We start from the raw sequence: 23,097 nt of genomic DNA, 5'->3' as shown, positions 1-23,097 counted from the left end.
TCCAGCCCTAGGTCTGCGTTTGCGAGTAATGTCGCAATAGAGCTGTACCTGTCTGTGTCAGCATTGTCTCTACTTGGCAGGACTGGCGTATTATAGTTGGGGCAGAGACTTAACAGCTTGAAGGCTGAATATTTATTCTCTGGACCTTGGCAGGGAAAATTTTTCCTCCCCCCTTTCCAGCCCCAGAGTGTTGGGGAGAGCTTCCTTCTGTTAGGTTTTCTTAGCCATGTCTATTTGGTTTCCCAGGCATCCTATACCTGGGAGAGCAGGTGTCTGCATTATATCCCCTCTATTTTCAGTATCCGTTGTGGTTCTCTTTTCCCTTTGGATTCTGGTGCAACCTAAAGGGGCTTTGTTATTGGCTTTTTGGGATACTTTTTTAAAAAAAATATTTTATTTATTTATTTGACGGACAGAGATCACAAGTAGGCAGAGAGGCAGGCAGAGAGAGAGAGGAAGGGAAGCAGGCTCCCTGCTGAGCAGAGAGCCCGATGCGGGGCTCGATCCCAAGACCCTGGGATCATGACCCGAGCCGAAGGCACAGGCCTTAACTCACTGAGCCACCCAGGCGCCCTGGCTTTTTGGGATACTTTTAAAATTGCCATTATTTTGTAAGATTCATGAGTCCCAGGATAAGGATTCTTCATGAATTTAGGTCATACCCTCTCTGTTTTCCTTCCCTTTTATTCCTTTGGTCCATTTGTCCCTCTGTTTCTATCTGACATCTAGGACTTCTGAAAGGCAGTCTATAAATCCATATAACTATCTCTCTGGGTAGAAAGACCTCTAGGGCCTTTCCTCATTTCTGGGGGCCTCAGTCATGCTCAGGTAAGGCCATGAATCCGTTAGTCCTCTCTAATCACACGTGTGCTCCGGACTAGAAAAACAGAGCCACTTCCTCCCTAAACTTCTCATCGAATGTCTCCTCTCAGTGACATAAGAGTCAACTTTGGCCCAAACCCTGTCACTGAGCACACACTAGGTTGGTCGGAATGTTGTCCTGAGGATTCAAAGGTGACATGGACTTGGCTGTGTGATTGCTGAGTCAGTAGGAGACAAGACTGTAGGGAAGTAGGGGTATTCAGAGGCTGTGGTTAGACTGTATACTCGCCTTGCAGGTGGGCTGAATGCTGGGGACAGAGAAGGACTGCAGTGAATCTTCCCAAATGAGAGGGAGGAAGAAGTGAATTGAGATACGACCATATAAAATAATGTGGCCCATCCCAAGTGCTCCAAAGCATTTATTATCAAGCTTCAACCAATTGGGTTTTCAAAGTAGAGCCCCTGGGACCAGCAGCATCAGCATCCCCTGGATATTGTTAGAAATGTGAATTTGTGACCCACCCCACCCTCCCAACATTGCGGACCTCTTGAATCAGAGACTCTATGGATGGACCCCAACAATCTTCCAGCAAGCCTTGCAGGTGATTCTGAAGCACAATCAAGTTTGAGAACCACCAGGATGGACTTGGTTATGGCGTGGGTGTTGGGAAGAGGAGGAGACAAAGCTAGAAGCTACAAGACAAAGCTGCTAGGTCTTAGATTTAACATTTAACAGGTCTTAGGTAGGGCTGGAATTAGTGCAAAGTGAGTGCAGTTCCTGGCACGCAAAATGCCCAAAGGTACTCAGGGGCCAGCCCTGCCCATTGCAGAAGCCTGAGAGTGAACGCTGTGCTTACTTTGCCGTAGAGGGAGGTATGGCGGGTCCTGGATAGGGATGCCCTTGAAGTATTGTACCTGAAGGAGACACACAGAAATGGGGAACACAGAAGGGAATCCAGAAATACTGCAGACTTCATGTTACTACGTATGTGCATAGCATTTAACGTTGAACTTCCTAGGGGTTAGGGTGAAAAAGAAAATCTCGTTGAATCAGGCGGCCTTCTTTTCTTTTTCTTTTTTCTTTTTTTTTTTTTTTTTCGTTTTTGTTTTTAAGGGTAGGAAATGTGTGAGAAGCATTTTCCTGGTCCTAATCCCTGAGAAGTGGGCATTTATAGACTGTGTCAAATTTTTTCAAAATCTTTATTTTTTTTTTATTTTGGAGTGTAAAAGCTGAGCAATGGTAGTTTTTTTTTTTTCCACAATGAGAAAAATGTTAAATTTCATGGAAGGCTTTTCTAGCTGATGCATCTGTACAATCTGCAGGTTATTCATTATCCTTGGGACTATAATCTAGTTCTCATGTACAAGTATAAATCTCATGGTCCATGTCCATGTCCTTGTGGGAAATTTAAAAGGCTTTCTTTATGTCCAGACGCAGAGATTTTTTTGTGTGGTTCTAAGAGAATTTATGCCTACAGGATCCTCTTCGGCCGATGTAAGAAACTGCCAAGAGGAGCTTCTCTGGGAGCCTGTTGCATGAATGTATGGATCTTCTCATGTCATGTTATAAAAGCTGTTGACAATGAACAGTTGTTTTACATGTGGGGGGAAAAAAAAAAGCTTGGAAGGGCTATTTCAGGGAATCCTCTTATAGACTGAATGTTCTCCCTTAGCTTTTCTAAGCAATGCCAACAGAGTTGAATCTTGTTTTATTGTTCATTTAGCTTACAAAGTTAGTTAATTTTTTTCCCATGCATTTGTTTCCACTGACACTTCTTTTCTCACAATGACTTAGGAAAAGGAACTAATGAGAGTCAAAATAGGACACATTGGTGGCGTTAGGACATCCATTTTTATACTACTATAACTGAGATCATAGAAAAAGAACCCACACGGTATTTGGCACCTAGTAGGTATGCCTTCCTAGAAGGATGTCGTACACATATTTTCCCGCTGCCCCTCTTTTTTGTTCCTATCTTTTAAAATTTGGTTGGTATTTTGTCCCACCCAAGGGAGTGCTTTGGATACCCGTCCTGTGGTGTTGGTCGGCGTAGTCTGTTCCAGACTTCGGCATAGACCACTGTCACGTTGCTTTTGGCGACTACAGGCTGTGGCCCCAGCTCCTGGGCCACATACTACTCCTTTCAAGATGTTTTTTTACTCCTAACCCTTCTGCCATCCTTCCTGGCCCACGACGGAGAGGATGCACCTTGCTGACATGCCTGTCATTTCTGGGTTTTCTTCTGCAGTCATGCCAAGAGACTGGGATCCACATCACCATCTCCCCAGTACACCACTTGGCCGAAATCCTCCAGAAATGCATGTGGCCAAGCCATAATCCATTTTATATATCCCAGGAATGATAGTCGTTCACTGTTTTCAGAGCCTGTGCCTAGATCACAAACTTGTGATGTTTCTCCGCAGCACTTCCCTTCACCTTTGCTCCCTTTTTTTTAACCCTTCCTTGTCCCTGGGATTGTTGTGACTCAGAAGTAAATTGTGCCTGAAGCTTTTCATTTTTCTGAAAGTCTGTGTTTCTTTTCTTTCTTTCTTTTTTTTTTTAAGATATATTTATTTAATTTTATTTATTTATTTATTTATTTATTTAAAGATTTTTATTTATTTATTTGACAGACAGAGATCACAAGTAGGCAGAGAGGCAGGCAGAGAGAGAGGAAGGAAAGCAGGCTCCCTGCCGAGCAGAGATCCTGATGCGGGGCTTGATCCCAGGACCCTGAGATCATGACCTGAGCCAAAGGCAGAGGCTTTAAACCACTGAGCCACCCAGGTGCCCCAAGATATATTTATTTTAGAGAGAAAGAGAGAGAGGGTGCATGAGGGGAGGAGAGGCAGAGGGAGAGGGAGAGAGAGAATCTCAAGCAGACAGATGGCTCCCTGCTGAGTGTGGAACCTCACGTGGGACTAGATCCCGCAACCCAGAGGCCAGACCATGACCTGAGCCGAGAGTTGGACCCTTAACCAACTGAACCATCCAGGTGCCCCGTGAAAGTCAGGATGTCACTAAGTTAAATATCGTACCTTGTATTCACTGGTCATAACGAACGTGTGCGTTTTGGATGGAAGTTACGATTTCTGTTCAGAGGAAGGGTGTGGGTTTGCTGGGGTGGGTGTTAAGGAAGAGAGAGCGCCTATGAATGAAGCAACATAGAAACAGTGAAATGTTCCGATCCTTAGGGAGGAAGGATAAAAATAACAAAACCCTGATGTACTATATTTTATCCTTTATGTCGGCTGAGAAATTAGGGTCAGGACCCAGAAACTTTGCTCTATCTCCTGGTGTCTGTTTCAACGCAGGTGGGGTGGGCTTCTCCTTTGATGGGTCATTTCCTTCTCTCCTTTCACATTCCAGGCTGCATTAAGATGACAAATTTCACTTATAGGCTCAGGCACAGACGTGAAAACCTGAACTATGGAGTTAGCTGAGTGAGTGCAGGGAAGTGGATTTATTGTGGGGAGACAGGGATTGTTTGAAGAGCACAAAAGATTTGGGGAGCCCAGGTCTGCATCAGAGCACACAGAGGATGGGCTCTTACAAGACCCGCCCTTCCCCCAACGGCTCCTTGCTTAAGGCTCATCACTTGTCTCAAGGCTGAAGACAAATACATGTTAAAGTAATTAAGACACTTCTTTAAAACACCCCCCGACCCCCAAATACGTTGCTTGTAGACAAAACTTCATTTGGACATAACCTTGTAGTGGCTTTTGCAGAAAGGTTGAGGGTAGTGTAAGGAGAATAAAGTCCTTGTGTTCTTTTTCTATCTGGGAACTCTGCAATAAATAGTTCACTTTTCCTACCCTGCCTTAAGTAAGGGGGAAAAAAAAATCTTGGACGGCAAAGACCAAGTCCGTCACATCAAACATGACTGCGTTAAATACTAAAATGTTCAAAGTCCGACTGAGATAGATAAAGGCTTTGATGGAAAGTGGATATTTCCCAGGGACATTACAAGCAATAATCCAGATGTTATGGTGTAATGCAACGAGTGTCCGTGGATAGATCAGGAGCTCCAGCCAAGCCGCGCCTGATGTAGGCCTTTGCCTTGCCCTCCCATGCTGTTCTGCCATATGGAACCTATCTCTCGGCCCCCTTAATAACCAGCTTTGGATTCCATTTTCACAGAGCTCATAGAGCTAAGTGGGGCTGTTTTATGGACAAGTTAGATAGAAGCCTTTCCAAGATAAACATCCAATTTGAAATTAGGACATACCGAGCCACAAAATTATTTTAGGGCATATTTCATGGAAGCAGTACCATTTTTCTTAGGCAATTGCCAGACTGTAAGATGCCCTTTGATCCCATGTGGACATTACTCCCTTCTTTATAAAAAGGGTTTTGAAATAGTTGCAGTGTTTAGGGAGGAATATATCTGTCGGAGCTTTGAAGCATGGCCATGGGACAGGTCATGGTTTAGCTTCTTGGTTGGCAAGTCAAACTTTCAGAAAAAAAAAGTAAAAAAAAGAGAATTGTAGCAGGATATACGAATCAAAACCTCATTTTTCTTTTAAAGAGAGATTTTCAGCCCAGGTACTTAATGAGGTATAAAATATATTCGATGTATCCAGCTCTATATGGTCACATTCAGAGTTACAAATGCATATGCGTATCTGTTCACATATGTGTCTATTTATATGCTGTCTTTTTATTAACCATAAAATTGCTTAACTTTAATTATTTCGTAAAGTTTTGTTAGTGAATATATTCTATGTACAACCGAACTGGAAACAGAAGTTAAGAAAAGATCATCCATGTTCTCCCAAGGACAGGGATTTTTTTTTTTTTTCTTTTGAAAATCCCGGCTCTGTCTCAGCACCTCCAAAACTCGTGTGTGTGTGTGTGTGTGTGTGTGTGTGCGTGCACATGTGCACACACGTGCCTATGCCTACATCTTAAGAGAAAAGCAACACAGTTGTGAAGTTTGAGAGTGTAGATTTCCTTGAATGTGTTTTGTTTAAAGGTAGTCACAAAAGGACCCGCCAAATGGTTGGGGTGGCCCTGCTGTATCATTTTTTAAAAGTGGTGGAGTGACATGTGTTGGATGAGGTAAGCCGGGATATAATTAATATGATACTGACATACCATTTGTTGTGATAAATTGTGACTAACTGGTGTCCGAGCAAATTGGTGACTGAATGATCTCGAAGATATATTGAGCAGATGACAGGGAATGAATATATAGTGTTAGAAATGCATTGCTTTCCTGTGATACTTGATGTCATTTACATTCTTCAGTCCATTTATTTCTCCTTCAAATAAAGCGGTCTGTGCTCGTACCATTTCATGTATCGAGCGGCAAACATAAATGAACTCCGCCAAATAATGCCGTGTGCGGAGTGTGCGGGAATCCTCGTTCCGGCAAACTCACCATAAAAAGACATGGTTGAGACCTTCAGGGACATGTGAATGGGTGCTGGGTATTTCACGATAGTAAGGGAATTATGGTTACTTTTGTGGAGTGTGATCATGGCGTGGTGCTTATGGAAAAACAAATATGGATTTTTGCGTTCAAATATTTCAGCCAGAGAGAACGAGGGAAGGGATACATGAAATCAGATTGGCAAAAATGTTGAATCAGATGAATAAGTACGTGGAGATTTATATACCATTCTCTCTGCCTTTGTGTATGTTTGAAAATTTACATAATGGAAATTAAAAATAAACAAAGTGTGCTTGTCCTCTTTATAATTTAATAATAGGCGATGTTTGCTTTTTTCTATATTGTTTAAGGGGTGTGTGAGTGTGCATGAGTAATATAATTTAGAAAAGGAAAAAAAAATTAAGTTAACAGTTACTGAATCTCTACTGGATCCCAGGCACCGTGCTAAGTCCTTTCTACGTCCTTCCCCTCCCTGCAGATCTGCAGAGCTCATTTGCCTGGTTAGCTGATGGCAGGCAGGATCAGGAGTTGTGAATCTCATGGTGGTATGAGGCTTTTTAGTAGTAGCCCAAGGAATAGGGGAAGTGTGGACAGATTCAAGTGTGAAGGATAAATTCAAAACCGTTATTTCTAAGTACCCGCAGGAATTTTGTTTCCTTGCAAGCAGTGCCTTGCTCTTTTCTCTCTGTTTCCCAGAATGCTTTTCCTCCCTTCCTACTATTAAAATAGCAGAAGGCCCTGATTCCTACCAAGGAGCACATCTGGGTGGGAGTAGAGGCCAGTGCCAAACCAAGTGTTGCTCCCAATCATCCTTCACTGTATTGTTACAAGTCCAGGGCTCGAGAAGGAAATCACATAACTGTGCTTGCAGGTTTGCAAAATCGATGAAGACTCGTAACACTTTGACAGTCAGGGAGTGCTATTCCTAATCCCATACTGAAAGCTGGAATTCCTGTGATCACCAAAGTCACACTCAAGAATTATCAGCAAGTTTATATGTCATCTTCCTTCTTTGCTTTAGTCCTCTTTGATACGTAACCTGCGGCTCTCAGAGTCCCTGAGAAAGAACCAACTCTGGAACGGGATTATAAGTATAACGTTGTTAGAAGGAAAGGATGTCGCAGGAGGAAGCATGACAGAGATGTTTGTCCAGTTAAAACTGGGAGATCAGAGGTATAAAAGTAAGGTAAGTTCTGTCAATTCCTTAAGAAGTACAAGATTTTTCATAATAAAGGAACTGAAAAAAAAAAATGTTTTCCACTTTGAATTTCACAGGAAGAGGAGAAATTTAGTTTTAGCCCTCGTAACTTAATTAGGAGCATTCCAGACAACAGAAGAATTATATAGCTGTAGACAATTAATATACCTATTGGGTTGCTTAGCATAATTTATTTTAATATAGTAACTGGAGTTAGAGAAAACTTATTAAATAACAGATTTGGTTGCATGATTTATTTTCATTTAGAAAATAAGCAAACGTTTCAAAGATTGCAGGAAAGGGATAACTAAATATTTTCAAAATCCTACAAAAATAAAATCATGTAATATATTTGGGTGAAAACACTTGAGATAATAAAAAATATTTTTAAAATCATATACTCTTTGCTTTCTCTTACTTGTTAGTATTAACACCAAAAATGGACATTTGATGCTGGTTGCTGTAATTTTTTTTTTTTAACTGAAGTATTAGTGATTTTTTTTTGAACAAAAGTAATGGTATTTTTAGCTGCCTTTAGAACTCAATCATCTTACTCTCCTGAAACAAATTCCACTTAATTTTTAATCTTAGTAATTTGGTGTGGTTTTTATTTCAAAAACCGTAGTCTCCAAACCATGGTAATGAATTCGTTTTGCATAACTGTCAGACAGGAATATTTCCTAAGTTTTTATGGCTTGGGGGAACGAGGGTACCGGAAAGTTAAGTCACTTGCCCAAAGCCACATAGGAAAAAAAAAACAAAAAACCCAAAAAACCAAAAATCAAAAACAAACAAGCAAAAATAAAAAAAGCACTGGTGGAAGATTTAGAAAATAGACCCGAGGATATTTGTAATTTGGGCTTTCCAGTGTAGAGGATGGAACATGCAGACAGATGTAGTTGGGAAATGATTTGGAGAGCAAAAGATTGTTTCTGCTGCACGCTCTTCAGTGCAAAATCAAACATTAAACATCACTTACTCCACCACAAAGAGTAAAGAATTGAAGCTGACACTAGAGCATCAGTTTTGAGAAACATTAAAAAAATTCTGGGTGAGTTACAGCAGAATGAGGCAGATGATTATTTTAATCAGGTAGTTTCAGGCTGTACCTGACAGTGAATGTATCCAGAGTGAACACATCTCTCTACTAAGAGTCCTTTAGCCAGCCAGGGTCAGGCTAAGGATTTACAGAAAAATTATTCATCTCTAAGTACACTTAGCCCTTTGGACTAAGGTGAAGTGCAGAACAAGTCCAGTATTTGCTCCAGTACCCCCTTGGGGAATATCACATTTAATTTGTGGTCGAATATTTTTTTTCCTGTGGTTTCTAAATTCTGTGATCTGATATATTAAGCTCAGTGTGAGAAAGAGCTTAAAAGATATTACATGATGTTGGCTACAGCCGACGTCTGAGTTGTCCCCCTTTTCCCTTGCAGAAACAGTTTGGTGCTTGGATTAACAGTTGACTCAGTTCTTCTGATAGTCCGTGCCCAGCATTCTTGCTCTGTTTTATTAACAAATTCAGTCTCTGGGTCAGTGAAACAAAAGTAAAATAATAATAATAATAGCAAAATTAAAAAAAAATGCTGCTAAGGTATCAAACCCATAAGCAGTTCGCAGTCACCGGGAGAACACAGAAACCCTTGTGGAGTTTTCAGACCAGGCTGTTAACTTTTTCGGTGTGGCCATTCTGGGGCTTCTTTGTCTTTCTCTCGCTCAAGTGTCTGGACTCAGTAAACTCAGATTTAAAACCAGGCAGCAATGGCCCAGGGACAGGTTTCTCATGCAATGCATCAGAAGCAATGTAATGAACACCTCAACCTCCTAAATTATGGACTTCTTACGCCAGCACTGAATGGATGTGCTAATAAAATTGATACTTACTTGCATTTGATTAACCAATGAGGAGTATGTTTTGTGAGAGAACTACTGTAACTGTCTATTGAGATATGTTTAATATGTCTATAATATCTCTGTAATTTATGGTTCCTTGTGGGGTAATTCTGGTGGGATCACTTTTGCTAACGGGCTCAATAAATACTTGAATCTGCGGGTGAGCTAAACAGGGAGCGATGGTTTGCCAATTCCCGAAACCTCAAAGTCCCTTTCGTTCCAAAATGGAAAGTTTAACTTTCTGAGGGAGGGGCACACTGTCCCCATCTCCTGCCGGGTAGATGTGAAATGAATGTATGTAGCTTCTGTTGTGATGAATGGCATTTTAAGAAAATAAATATTATAACTGCATGTTTTCTAGACACTGTGTAAGAGTGCAAATCCGCAGTGGCGGGAACAGTTTGACTTTCACTACTTCTCTGACAGGATGGGCATTTTGGACATTGAAGTGTGGGGAAAAGACAGCAGAAAGCACGAGGAGCGTCTGGGCACGTGAGTCGGCTCTGCTTTCTAACTCGGGGGAGACGTGTGTGTGGCTTGTGTCCACATGGGGCTGCTCAGAGAGAATGTTGTGATCTGTTTGGCCTTAGAGTAAAACCTCACATCCCCACCCCAGCAGCCATAAAGAAGTTGGACCCTAACCCCGCGGGAAAATCTTGTTTTAACTGGTCAATGTCATTTCATATCGATTAAAACAGAAGAAAATAGTATGTGTCAGGAATTCTCTAAAAAAAAGTTATTGTGTCATCTCAGGTCTTTGGGAAATGTTTATGCCTGGGTCCACTTACACACATTTTTCTTTTTCCCCAATAAATACTGTAAATGTATTTTCTCTTCCTTATGATTTTTTACAAAGTAACATTTTCTTTTCCCTCGCTAACTTTATTGTGAGAATGCAGATAACCTACAAAATATGTGTTCATTGTTTATATTATCGATAAGGCTTTTGATCAACAGGGGGCTGTTTAGTAGTTGCGTTTTAGGGGAGTGAAAAGTTACTGGCAGGTTTTGGACTGTGTCCTGGGCATCGGCACCTGTGACCCCTGCATTGTTCAGTAATCAACTGTGTAAATTTCCAGTGTACCGTACAATTTTGGTTTTGCTACTTAGTAAAATACCATATAATTTAACAAGAAGTTGAAGCTAGGTGTCTCAAAATGATGGGGGAAATTTTCAGTGTCCTCGGTGAGTTTTGGGGCAAACCATAATGAAATCTGTCGAGGCAAGATCTAGTTTCTTTCTTTCCTCTGCACTTTCCCAGCTTAACTGAGGGGCTCACCTATGTGTAACGAGCAATATCATGAATGTTATAGCGTCCTTTTCAGAGCAGTACCATTCAGTGAGATTGTGCCCACACCATGGCTGGCCCTTGGGAAGTACCATGGAAATGCTGGTGGAAAGATCATCTCTGATCTTTCAAGGAGCCCTGCAAATTAGCAGCATTCTTCCTGTTCTGTGGAGGAGGGAGGAAGAGTGCAAGAGGCTTACAAATGACTTGGCCACGGACTTCAGAGCAGCGAGTGCCAAGGCTAGGATTCTGTGTTTTCCAAGACCAATTTCTTTCCATTATGTCACTGCCTTTTTTCATCCCATACAATTTGTACCCAAATCTTAAATCTAGGATACAGGCATTCAAAGGGCTCTCAACAGGTGTTTGTCATCTTTTCCAAACCAAGGTTTCTGGAACCCTGCATTCCGAGAGATGCCTGGGGCTCATCCCTTATAGAATGGGGGGATGGGGTCCTGCTAAATCTCTATCCTGAGGCCAGAGAATCTCAACTTTTACCTCTCTTCTAAATTGGGATTCTAACTGAGGACATTCTTATTGCCGAAAGCTAAAGACGGAAAATGACTCCTCCAATAGAACCCCATCCATTCACTGATGAGGGAATGCAGAGGCCCAAGCAAGTGAATGTTTTTCCATCAGCAGGGAACTTGCTGGCAGAAATGGGGGCGAGACCCAGCTAACCCACCAGTCCCTTGTGCACTGCTTTTTCCGAGCACAGATACTGAGCACAGCATCTGGCACACAGACTGTCAGCTCCTCTTGCCATCTTCACCCATCATCCCTTGCCAGCAGCTCTCCTGAGATAGCTGGGTGGAGAGTTTGGTACCCATGGAACATTCCTGCCATGTTTCTCAATGGAGGCACGTGTTCCATGGGACTGTCTGGCGTGTTGCAGGATGTTTAGTAAATCTGGCTCTTACCCAGCTGATACCTGTTCCTTTCCCCAGTTAGTGTGTGGAAAACATACACACGACACATCCGCATTCCATCACGCATATTCAGACACCCCCTTGGGGAACAGTATGTCACCAGTCAAGACCTTGGCTCTTTAGCCTCCATGGGGCATTGCCCTGGTTCTATCACTTTGTGTAGCCCTCTCATCCCCAGCGCTGTGCTTATCCTGCAGCTGGCTGACATTGCTTCATCATCGACAACCCCCATGGGCCAGGTTGGTGCTTTGGGATAGCATACGGGGCCATGTCACACCCTCCAGCTCCTGCAGGAGGTTTCCCCCTGGTCCCCTTGCAGATATGCCTTGCAAATGACTTTAGGTCTCATCTCTCCTTCCTGTGCCTACACAGGGTAACTGAGATACTTCAGACATTTCCCGAGACCTCTGACACCTGTCACCGCTGTGACATACCAGCGCCCTGCCAACACCCATTTCAGGGGGATCAGAAACCTTATGCCAGCCCACGCAGCCAAGGATGAGTTGCGTAAAGGCGCGAATGCAGAGAACTCTGTGTCCCAAAGCGTTATCTGAGGGGTGGGGATTTGGGCTTCCAGTGATGAATGGCCAGTGTGTTATATTAGGAGGTGCAGAGAATGTGCCCTTCTCGTTTCACACATCACTGTGCTGTCCTGTTTCCTTCATAGGAAATGCTTTTCCAGATGAGCATTCAGTTTTTTCACAGCCACAGAAAATAATTTAAGATGCCCCTTTCCTCCCATGTGTTGTCATGGGAGTTGCTCATTTATTTTAGTTATTTCCTGTTTGTAACTTAGACATGTACCTGTCTTAGGGGTCATGATGTCCTTCCTCTTCATGGATTTTAAAGGATCTCTTTGGTATCCTCTTCCTTTTTCCTCTCCTGAGGTACAAAAGATAAAAAAAGCATCTCTTGGAAGCTGGCTAAACCCAGCATTACCTTCAGTGGGATGAGACCTACCTTAACATACAGAATCGTAACGATGGTGTGGCATCACCATACGCTGACTTTCACAGACCTGTTACCTACGGTTCCTTCCCACTGTTAACTTCTCACTTGTTTTCTTCTCATTTCATTTTCTTTGTTGTTTTAATTTTAAGGCTCGGTTATTTTCTCTCCCCATGGTCAGGAAATACCTTTTTACACGAGGAAACTCTTTGACAGTGTGAAGGAGTCATAACTGTCTCTTAAGACACGTTTCATATTTTGTTTTTGGAGAACACCTTGAAGCTAGTCGTTTAAAGCCCTCCATGGCCTCTCTGAGGAAATTCTCATCAGCGAAGCTTCCCTTTGCAGGCAGCTTGACGTGAGCAAAAGGAGCACCAGCTTGGAGTTGCAAATTCAGAGTTTGTTAGCTATGTGACAGTGAATTTGCTTGTGAGGTTGGGCTTTCTTTCCGTGGGATCCGGTCAGCAACAGTGTCTCTGTAGTACCTTGGTCTCTTTTCAGCACTTAAATGTTAGATATTATAATTACTATTAATTTTGAGATTTTTCTGTATGACAACTAGAGAACCCCACAACAACTGCAACTAAAATTATGCAATTCAAGAAAAAGAAATATGACTAGTAAAATTCAGTATATATATATATGTCTATATATATATATATATATATATATATATATATAGTATCTATTTTTTTTTCTAAACAGTATAGACATTTAAAAAAAAATGTTTGCAGAAGTTGGCGGTGAATGTCTTCAAGGACATGTTGCAAAGGACATTTGTTGACTGAAGGATTGAGCAGCAGCATTAACACTAGTGGGGAGCTAGCTTGGTGATGGTTCAGACATGGGCCTCCCTAATGGCCAGCCTTCTCCTGGCTCTCCTGAGTCACGTGGAGCTTTCTGAAACCTTGTCATGGTTCCCCTTCAGTCTTCCACCGAGCCCACAAGGTATTCCTGAGGGCGTCAACGTGGGTCCCCAGATCCAATGTCCCCTGGGACCATAGTGCCTACGAACTCTAATATTTATTCATGAGCAAAACCAAATCAAAACAGAAAAATTACTAAAAAAAAAAAAAAAAAACCAACCAAACAAACAAACACAACTTTCTTTTATATTTAACTTAAAATGTTTTAATTAAAACGTTAAAAAATTGAAGTCCATCTGTGGTTCAGAGAGTAAAACTTTTAAACAAAAGGGCAAGAGTCTAAATACAGATTATCTCATTGTAAACCTGGGCCACTTCAAAACAATTATATGTTTTCTTAAAGCCTATTTTGCATTTCAAGGTGATTTTAGGGATTAACTTGTTCTAGAATATTCTAGGCTTTAGTTCTGAAAAGTCACGGATGAGAAAGTTTGAGTCTGTTTTAACTGGACTGCCTCAGAGTCAACCTTCAGTCCTACATGGTGCCTTGGAAAATGGCTCTGACGTCCTCCAGGTTTCTTAGCGACTCTGATGTGGTGGAGAAGTGGGGCTGGGAGATTTCTCTGGACAAATTGCACCACATGCCGTTGATCTGTTTTTACAGCCTGGCTTGACACGTTTGCCGTTTTCTTCGTGTTCACCCCCTTCCTTCACCTCTGAGATTTACAGCTTTTCAAACTACAGTACTCTTTTCTGCTCCTTGCATTTAAGTTAAAAGCTGGCCAGTCTGTAATATAAAACAGGGAATTATGGTAATGAATAAGAGGTTAAAAGCTATCATGGCAAGTGAAACTTGAGCAGGTTTGGGTGACTGATACGGCAAAATTATGTGTTGAATTAAAACATTAAAATGCAGCAGGATTAATGGAGAAAGACAAGAACAGGAGGTCAGAAACAATGCTAAATCAGCACATTCACTGCCTGTAGGCTGGGGAAAAAAATAGTAAGTCCTTGTCTTCTTCAGGTAAAGAGAACTGTGGACTTTTCAATCTGGAAAGCCTATATATATATATATTTATATATATATTTCCATGCCTTTCATGGAAATTAAATATATATGTTTATATATATTTATATATATATATTTCCATGCCTTTCATATGTAGGGGAAGAATTAGAGAGTACACAGTATTTAGTTGGTTAACAAAAAACACTTGCCTCTGTCATTTGGAGTTCTTGACTTTGAGCTTCATTATGTCACTGCTCTTTACTCGTTTGTGTGTTCACTCTGTTCAAGAAATAGAGAACACATCCTGTATAGGATAGCCTGTAACGGTAGCTGGGATTCAGTGGAAAATTGTAGTGGATGGACGCTGTCCTCAGACACTAAGAAGTTTGGGGCTGCTCCAAGGAGGCAGTCAGCAGCTTGGGGGAGAAGGAGGAAGAGAGCAGCTTCCTGGAAGCGCAGAAGTCTAATCTGAAGCCTGTAGAGATGGATGGGTTAGCCTGCGAGGACATTGGAGGAAGAACTTTCGGAAAGATGTAACAACACGGGCAAAGTTGAAGACAGGAGAGAGAAGGCATTCTGAGAAGCTGGAAAGGAATGAGAAGGGCGGGCGGTGTTGTGAGATGAGACCCAAGAGCACAGCAGGAGTGAGGTCACAAAGCCATCCAATTTCATCTCCTGCAAAGAAACAATGATGGCTCCTCTCTAGACCCAAATATGGGGGGGGGGGGGCGCTGCTATTTTGTTTCCATAAAATAAAGGATGTTACAGTAGTGGGGCTCTTGTAGACCAAATATATTTAGATCAGATTTTGGAAAGAGAATTTCCTGGTGATCTAAGGGCCAGCATGTAGCACCTTCTGAATGACTGTCCAAACATAGCCACTTCTCTTGTGTGTGAAGTCACACATAAAGCCACAGGAACAGACCTAATTTGGTAAGACTCATTAATCACATGTATGTGAACAATGTGTGTTTTCCACATGTTTCCCAACAGAAAGAAGAGCAGGTTTATAAGTTTTATTGCTTTATTGGTTTTTATTCAGTCCATCATTGGATATGTTGGCCAGAGTTTCTAGGATTATAGTGAGTTAAAAGTTATGCTCTCGGGGCGCCTGGCTGGCTAGTTGGAAGAGCATGTGGCTCTCGATCTTGATGTCATGAGTTCAGATCCCATGTGGGGTGTAGGGATTTCTTAAATAAATAAAAAAGAATTTAAAAAGTTAGGCTTTCAAAATTATTTTTTAGGTCAGTTTCCCTGATGCCTTTGTCAATGTGTTTGTGTTGTCAGCAACCAGCCTTTTAAATTTTTAAGATACTAGCGTGGATGTAATTTGTGATGGCCAAATTATGAAGATGTCTACAGATCAGGGGTTAGACAACTAGGGCCCATGGGCCAAGTCCATATGGCTGCCTATTTTTGAATGAAGTTTTATTGGATAACAGCCTTGTTCATTTGTTTACATGGTCTATTTCATGCTACAAGGGGACTTGAGTAGTTTCAACAGAGACCACATGGCCTATCAACTTTAAGTATTTGCTTTATGGCCCTTCGTAGAAAAAATAGTTTAAGTGCCTATTATTTATTTATTAATTGATGTGATAATTGAAAAATTAATTAGGAGAGCCATTTAGATCATATGCCCGAAAACTGAGTTTACTTTTCAATGAAAATTCACATATACACTAGTAAGCTCAGCTTTCATAAATGCTTCTAAAAGGTTGCCACTTGTGTAGAGTTTGGGATGAAATTTAGAGGATGCAACAGATTCTGTAGTGATTCAGTAGCACCAAGAGAGAATTAGGAGACCAACTAAATCATTTGGTATTTTCTCAGGGCAGAATCTGACACCCTTTAGAAAATGGAAGAAACAACCTAAATTCTCCTTTCCAAATTTCTGTATTAAAAATGTCTTCGATGGATGTATTTCAGATTATCTCTTTTGTCTTAAAGATTTTAGACTTTAGAGTACTTATCTTTACTTGAACCTCAAAAAAAATAAATAGAAGATGTTTTGTACACACAATACTTACCTTTCTTTGGGAGGTTCAGTTATGGTGCTAACATCAGAAATTCGGAAAGACCAATCTTTTATATTTTTAATTTTTTTTTATTTTCTTAAGTTTTTATTTTAACTCCAGTGAGTTGATATACAGTGTTATAGTCATGTTAGGTGTGCAATATGGTGATTCAACCCTTTCATAGATCATCCTGTGTTCATCACAAGTGCCCTCCTTCATCCCCATGTCCTGTTTCTCCCCTCCCTCCATTCACTTCCTCTCTGGTAAGCAGCAGTGTGTTCTCTACAGTTAAGATCTGTTTCTTGATTTCTCTCTCTTTTTTTCCTTTGGTTGGTTGTTTTGTTTCTTAAATTCCACATATGAGTGAAATCATACAATATTTGTCTTTCACTGACTGACTTCAGTCACTTAGCCTTATACTGTGTAGCCACATCCTTGTCATTGCAAATAGCAAGATTGCATTCTTTCTGGCTGAGTAATATTCCGTTGCATGTATACACCACATCATCTTTTTCTGTTCATCAGTTGATGGATGCTTGGGCTGCTTCCCTATCTTGGCTATTGTAAACAATGCTGCTATAAACACAGGGGTGCGTGTATCCCTTTGAATTAGCGTTCTTGTATTCTTTGGGTAAATACTCGGTGATGCAATTGCTAGATCATAAGGGAGTTCAACTTTTAACTTTTTGAGGAAATGCTACACTGTTCTCCACAGTGGCTGCACCAGTTTGCATGAGACAAATCCTCTTAAAATTTTTTTCCTTCTGCTCTTGCTGATAATGCAGTACCTCTTCCTCGCTTGGAGTTAATATAAATAATTCTTCCAGCCTCTGGCTAACCTCCAGAGCTTCTGGTTCTCCTTGAGACATGAGGATGAGCTGGAACAATGTGGACCGAGGTTGAAATAGAGTAACATGGGAGGCCTGGAGGAGATTCTTGTAGGGAATTAATTTCTTCTTTCTTCCAGCTTTCCTCCTTTCTTCAAGAATGTGGATGTAAATGCAGATGCCAGATGGGTAGAACAGAGGCAGAGGGTAATTCAATTGTAGAAAGTTTATAGAAAGTCATCTCTAGTAGGGGCACCTGGCTGGCTTAGTCAGTAAAGCCTGTGGCCATTAATCTCACAGTTGTAAATTCAAGTCCTACATTCCATATGGATCTTACAAAAAACCCAAACCAAATCAAAACAAAACAAAACAAAAAGACGACATCTTTAGAGGGCAGTAGTTGTTCACCCTAGGCAGGGGGTAGCAGTAAATCAGTCCTTAATTCTTAAGATACCAATTCGCATAATGGGGCAGGTACCCAGGAGGCTGGGTCATAACCCATGTGTAAAAGGATCAGTGTTTAATTATGATTGACATGATGGCAGTCTACCAGTTTAATTTGTTCTTTCAAGTCACTATGGAAGTAAAAATATTTGACTGAATACACTCTTCAGTTAACTGATCATGTAGAACCCAGTAAGCTCGTGCAGAAATCCCCAGTCTGTTGTTTGTGGGAACTGTTTTATCTAAAACAGGCAGGGCTCTTTTCCTGTCCATCCACATAGACTTTAGAAATGGGAGCAGTGCAAAAGTTTCACAGGGGAGAGACATGACGAACAAGTTTGTGGAAATGTGTAATTTCTAAGACCAAACCCAGTGGTTACTTTGCATTTTGTCTGGTACGTGATTCAACTTTTGTTTGAAATAGGAAGTTGCTCTCTTCCAATGAGTTCTGCCTTCACACAGGCACTGGGAGAGTGTGCATAGTTATCCTAAAAATGCTAATACTGCTCACAGCCTTTTTAGATGACTTTTTAGAATTAACGTAAGGTTCATTTTGATTCATCCAAGAAAAACTTACTGTAGGCATCCTTTTTAATTCCCAAACATTATTTGTCTCTTGCCTCCAAGTCACTTCTGGCTGTTCAAAAAAACAAGCGAAACCACCACTACAACAGAGACGTGGTCGTCGAAGGATGAAAATAAATTACCTCCTCCTAATGACATTGACATGATTGTACCATAAATAGGTTATTGCTAATTTGGACTAATGAGTGTGACCACCAGAAAAAAATTCTTACAAAGTTGGATCATTTATCTTTCCGTGAAGAGCTTTGTTCAATCAAAGTGTATGCAACAATGTAAAATAATGCTTAGCAAAGTGTTCCAGAGCAGATGTGCTACTGTTCTATTGGTTAAGAATTTATGGGTATTTAGTTTTGTAGAAATGGCTTAAAGCACATAACATTTCTTTCTTTATAAGCAAAATTAATTCCTCACTTACATACGTGCTTATGAAATAAAAATATTTAGTAACCCTTATTTTCATGGTAGCAAACTTTAAAAGGGTCTTTATTGCTATATACACACACAAAAATGTTTTGATTCAAGACACAGGATTATTTAAAGAATTTTTTTTTTTTTTTGTGGATGTGTCTCTGGTAGAAATTCTTGATGAATTTATTACATGCAAAAGCTCTAATTGCTACCTCTTCTAACTGGAATCACTTTTGGTAGTGAAATAAATACCCACACATATTTAATTTTATAGGTACATATCAGTATTAAAATACATTTTTTGATTCTGTAGTAAAAACTGGTATAGACTTTTAGTATTACAGATTTTTTTTTCTTTAATTGCGAAGGGATTGCAAGGTTTTTGAATGTGTGAAACTGGAACTCATTAGATATCACGTGACTCAAAATGGCCATTGCTTTCTATGTTAGGTAAGATTACCTATTTTTAATGATCTGCAAACATACAGAGTCCGCTGAAGATTTAGGGTAAGAATCCATCCTTTTCCCACATCGTGAGAGAAGGTGCTTCCTTTCTAAAGTCTTGATTACTCATCTCTTTCAATAACTATTGGGGGAAAATAGGAATTCCACATGGGTACATGCACACACATGTATTACAGCTGGGAACCACCACTGCCCACCTCCCTCCCCCGACTCGACCCTACCTTTTCCACCCACCTGTGCATTCACAAAGCAGGTGTGGTCCAGGCAAACCCAGAGTTTTCAGTGTTAAAACAAATAAATGGCTTAGCACCTCAGCCCTCCTTTTTGGTGTTTGTTTCCATATATAAATGTGTTTGAGGTTTTCGACATCCCCAGAACATTGACTGTTGAGAGACGGAAAACATGCAGTTTACAGCAGATGGGTGAAGCCTTTTCCTGGCTGTGTTGCTGGAATGGGATCTGTCAAGTGCACTTCACGCTCCATTTGTCCACATCAGTGCACCTGGGGAAACCCTGTGGAACCGTGCCTATTAGGAAAACACCTTAACACGTTGCTTTAAATAAAAACGCACCAGTTGGCATTAATCCGGAAGAAAATAGTTTCTCCCAGGAACCCTTTGACGCTTGAATTTCTCTTGTCTTTTCTCTCCCTTTTGAACTGTGACCCTTTATTCTCTTTGCTGGCAAAAGACATGATACAGAGAAGCCCTACAGAGCCCTCATCCATAATGCTTGAACTTGGAGCTTGTTCCTCCCTATTTCTTGAGCTCACCGCCTTTCTGCAGACCTCATGGGGCAAAGATCTGACTCTTCTCTTTGCACTTACCATCCCCTCGTGCTGCCTTTGGTGTCTTGACCTCTTCGTCTCCTTAATCTTAGAGTGTGTTAGGCTGGGAGGGAGAATTAAGAGCTGGACGGTAGGGGGAGACCCCATCACCTTCACTGTGCAAGAAACCCATGCTGAGACAGAGTGAAGTTTGGGGGATAAGGGGATATAACTCAGTTCTTTGGAGGTTCAGAAAGGCCATGAGTTAATCCCTTTTCTTTCTGATTCCTCCAACTTTTCCAGGTGCAAAGTGGATATCTCAGCCCTCCCTCTCAAGCAAGCTAACTGCTTGGAGCTGCCGCTGGAGAGCTGCCTGGGGGCTCTCCTGATGTTGATCACACTTACTCCCTGTGCCGGAGTCTCGGTCTCAGATCTGTGTGTGTGCCCCTTGGCAGACCCCGGCGAGAGAAAGCAGATTGCCCAGCGATACGTGAGTGTTTGGCCTTGTTACGCTGCTCCCCGTCACCTCCGCTTTTGAGTTGAAACAAAGTCTGCGAGTTAAAAAAAACTGCCTGAAAAGAGATCCTTGGCCCGAGTTTCACAGCCTGTCTCATAAAACAAGACATCAGATCCAAAGGTTAATGCATTAGCGAGAAGGTGGAAGTAGATTGGAGCTGGCGATTTTCAAAGCCCCAAACGGTATTCTGAATTGTTAGCTTTTAGAAACTCTTGGGAGAAAATGGAAATGCACAAGGAGGCAATACATATGCCCATGTCTGCATATGTATATAGAAATTTTAATACAAGTTCACCAAAGTTTTTTTTTTTTTTTAATTAGCTGTAATATTTGCAGTGTCAGAGCTACCTTTCCAGAACCTCTCAGGATCGAGTGAGAATGTGCCTCTGTCTTGTAGAGCAAAGCAAAGCTCTGGACAGGCCCGCAGAGCTGTTCTGTACGACTCTGGATAATAAAGACAGCTCCTGATTTTTGCCTAAGTAGTGGCAATACGGTTAAAAGTCCACTCAGCATTTTTAAGTCAATGGCTTTGCGATCTTCATTTATTTTTTTGTACTCTGGTTTTCTAGATGCCTTTATTTGCATTCTGTTTTTATCCCGCCTTCTTTGTAAATCAATACATTTATTTTATCGCCACACATGAAAGACATGTTTTAGAAAGCGGCCCGAAAATGAAGCAAAGATGAAACCCTATTTAATGGGAATATTATTCTCAGCATAAACTGTAGTGCCTCCCAAATCCTTCACCGTGAGACGTATTGATTAATTGAATAATTCTTTATCTGCGGGAGTACAAAAACCTAGCCACATGTCTTATTGTCAACACAGACTCTGTGTGCCTTGGTTGGCAGGTTCTAAAGGAGTTTCTACAAAATCCACTATTAATATGCTCTCCGATGACTTGCAGTTAAGCAAATAAAAATTTGATGATAAACCTTAAAACTTCTCCCCCAAACTTTCCCACGGACAAAATTGCAAAATTTACCGAATTCACGAGGGGTGACCTGTACTTCTAAAGTGATTTTAGAAAAGTTCATAATGACTGCTTTGAATCATGCCTTGGGATGTGAGGAGTACTCAGGGAAAATAAGTTTGAAGAGGCCAATCAAAATAGAAATATCAAGTGTTTTGTTTTGTTTTTTTCAGCTAGAGAGCTGGCCAGCATGTTAGAGGAAAAGAATGCCCCGTCATAAAACACAAGTTTCAGACCTCTTGTTTTTCAGCTTGTAAGAATAGATCATCTTGAAGGCATTTCCACATTTAAACTATAAAAGTATTTTATTTCAGATGTTTTCAGATGAGTGTAAGCTAGTTCTTTTTGTTTTCGTTTTCGTTTTGTTTTGCTTTGTTTGTTAGGTTGAAAATACACAGCAGTAACAACTTTCAAAGCTGCCTCGAAATGGTGCATATGAAGTTAGTTAAACCTGAACTATTAGTAAGTTATTATTATTGTATCCTGAAATGCCTAAAGAACAAGGATTTTACTGTCTTCCCATAAATCCCCAAGGCCTGCTTATCACAGGTTTTTAGTTATCCGATGATAGCGGAAATAAGATATCCAAAAGTTTGAAAACAGAATCTTTTCAGCAGATGTGTCCTAGAGGCATGCAGAAATAGTTTATCCACTTGTCTCTTTCATGCACCATTTCTGAAGGAGTCAATGTATATACACAGTGAACTATTGTTCTGCATGCTTAAGAATTATCAGTAGATACATTCAGTCATTGGCTCATGCAAACGAAAAAAAAAAAAAAAATCAAATAAATGTGGGTACAGGATGATACTAGATGCTCAGTCTCTAATTTAATGCGCCAGCTAAAACGTGGACCAGAAATGCCCTGTATTTCCATCCTCACTCTTTCCAGTGGTAATAGGTATCTGTGAAGGGTCCACGTTGAGCCCTCTGGTCTCCATAAAGTTGGTACCAATGAAGCCAAAATAGTGTTGCCTCTTTGAGTGATTTAAAAGCTTCATGCAAGAGAAACAAAGGGGAGAAGAGAATGAATGGAGCTCCACATACATTTTTCCGGTGGGGTAGCTGTGCTGTCACCAGGGGGCAGTGTTAAAGGTAGATCTTGTGTGCTTTGTAGTTGGTTTGATGCTGTCCTCAATTCTCAGTCACTTTTCACATCTGCTTGTTGTGAATGCCCAACTGTCCCATTGGCTGATACAGTGTACTCTGGAACTTTTCTAAGCTTTGCACGAGAAAGATGATGATAAAGCCTGATGTACTTCCTGTAGGACTTTACAGCATTAAATAGTATATTAGAAAGCTCTTTTCATGTCTGATCTACTTTTCTTCCCCCTCAGTGCTTCCAGAATTCTCTGAAAGATATGAAGGATGTCGGCATTTTACAAGTGAAGGTTTTAAAGGCGGTAGATCTCCTAGCAGCAGATTTCTCAGGTATAAACATCTTTAATCAGTTTTCTGTTTTTACTTATTTCCTGTTTGGAAATGATCTGATGGCAAAGCGAAATGTTTTAATAAGCGGAAGCGTATATACAAGCAATCACACTCTTTCAAATAGAGGAATAGAAGGAAAAATAAAAAGAGGCAGTCAAGCAGTTTTTTTCACTTAATTACCGTTTTTCACAAAATTATTTTTTCAAGTAATTGATGGTTCGTGCCGGGACTTCTTTCTTTGTTAAATTAATTTCCTGAGAAATTTTTTAATTATAGTGCTTCAGAAGACAGATTGGACCTCCTGCCTTAGACCT

The 23,097-nt window shown here is 40.9% G+C and overlaps 1 protein-coding gene across 2 annotated transcripts in view; it reads left to right on the top strand.

The window, feature by feature from the left end:
- The window catches only part of LOC111152600 (multiple C2 and transmembrane domain containing 2), a 180,962-nt gene that overhangs the window by 46,462 nt on the left and 111,403 nt on the right, over window positions 1-23,097 (top strand). For both annotated transcript variants that reach the window (XM_022511120.1, XM_022511119.1), the window contains exons 8-11: window positions 7,240-7,404; window positions 9,671-9,801; window positions 20,166-20,352; window positions 22,690-22,783. In XM_022511120.1, coding sequence (XP_022366828.1) covers window positions 7,240-7,404; window positions 9,671-9,801; window positions 20,166-20,352; window positions 22,690-22,783 — 577 coding nt within the window. The remainder of the gene's footprint in view (window positions 1-7,239; window positions 7,405-9,670; window positions 9,802-20,165; window positions 20,353-22,689; window positions 22,784-23,097) is intronic.

Source organism: Enhydra lutris, unplaced genomic scaffold (genome assembly GCF_002288905.1).
Source record: "Enhydra lutris kenyoni isolate GAN:26980312 unplaced genomic scaffold, ASM228890v2 scaffoldscaffold29, whole genome shotgun sequence".
Classification (NCBI taxonomy): domain Eukaryota; kingdom Metazoa; phylum Chordata; class Mammalia; order Carnivora; family Mustelidae; genus Enhydra; species Enhydra lutris.
The sequence above is the reverse complement of the archived record's forward strand: the minus strand, read 5'-3'. Positions and strand labels throughout refer to the sequence as shown.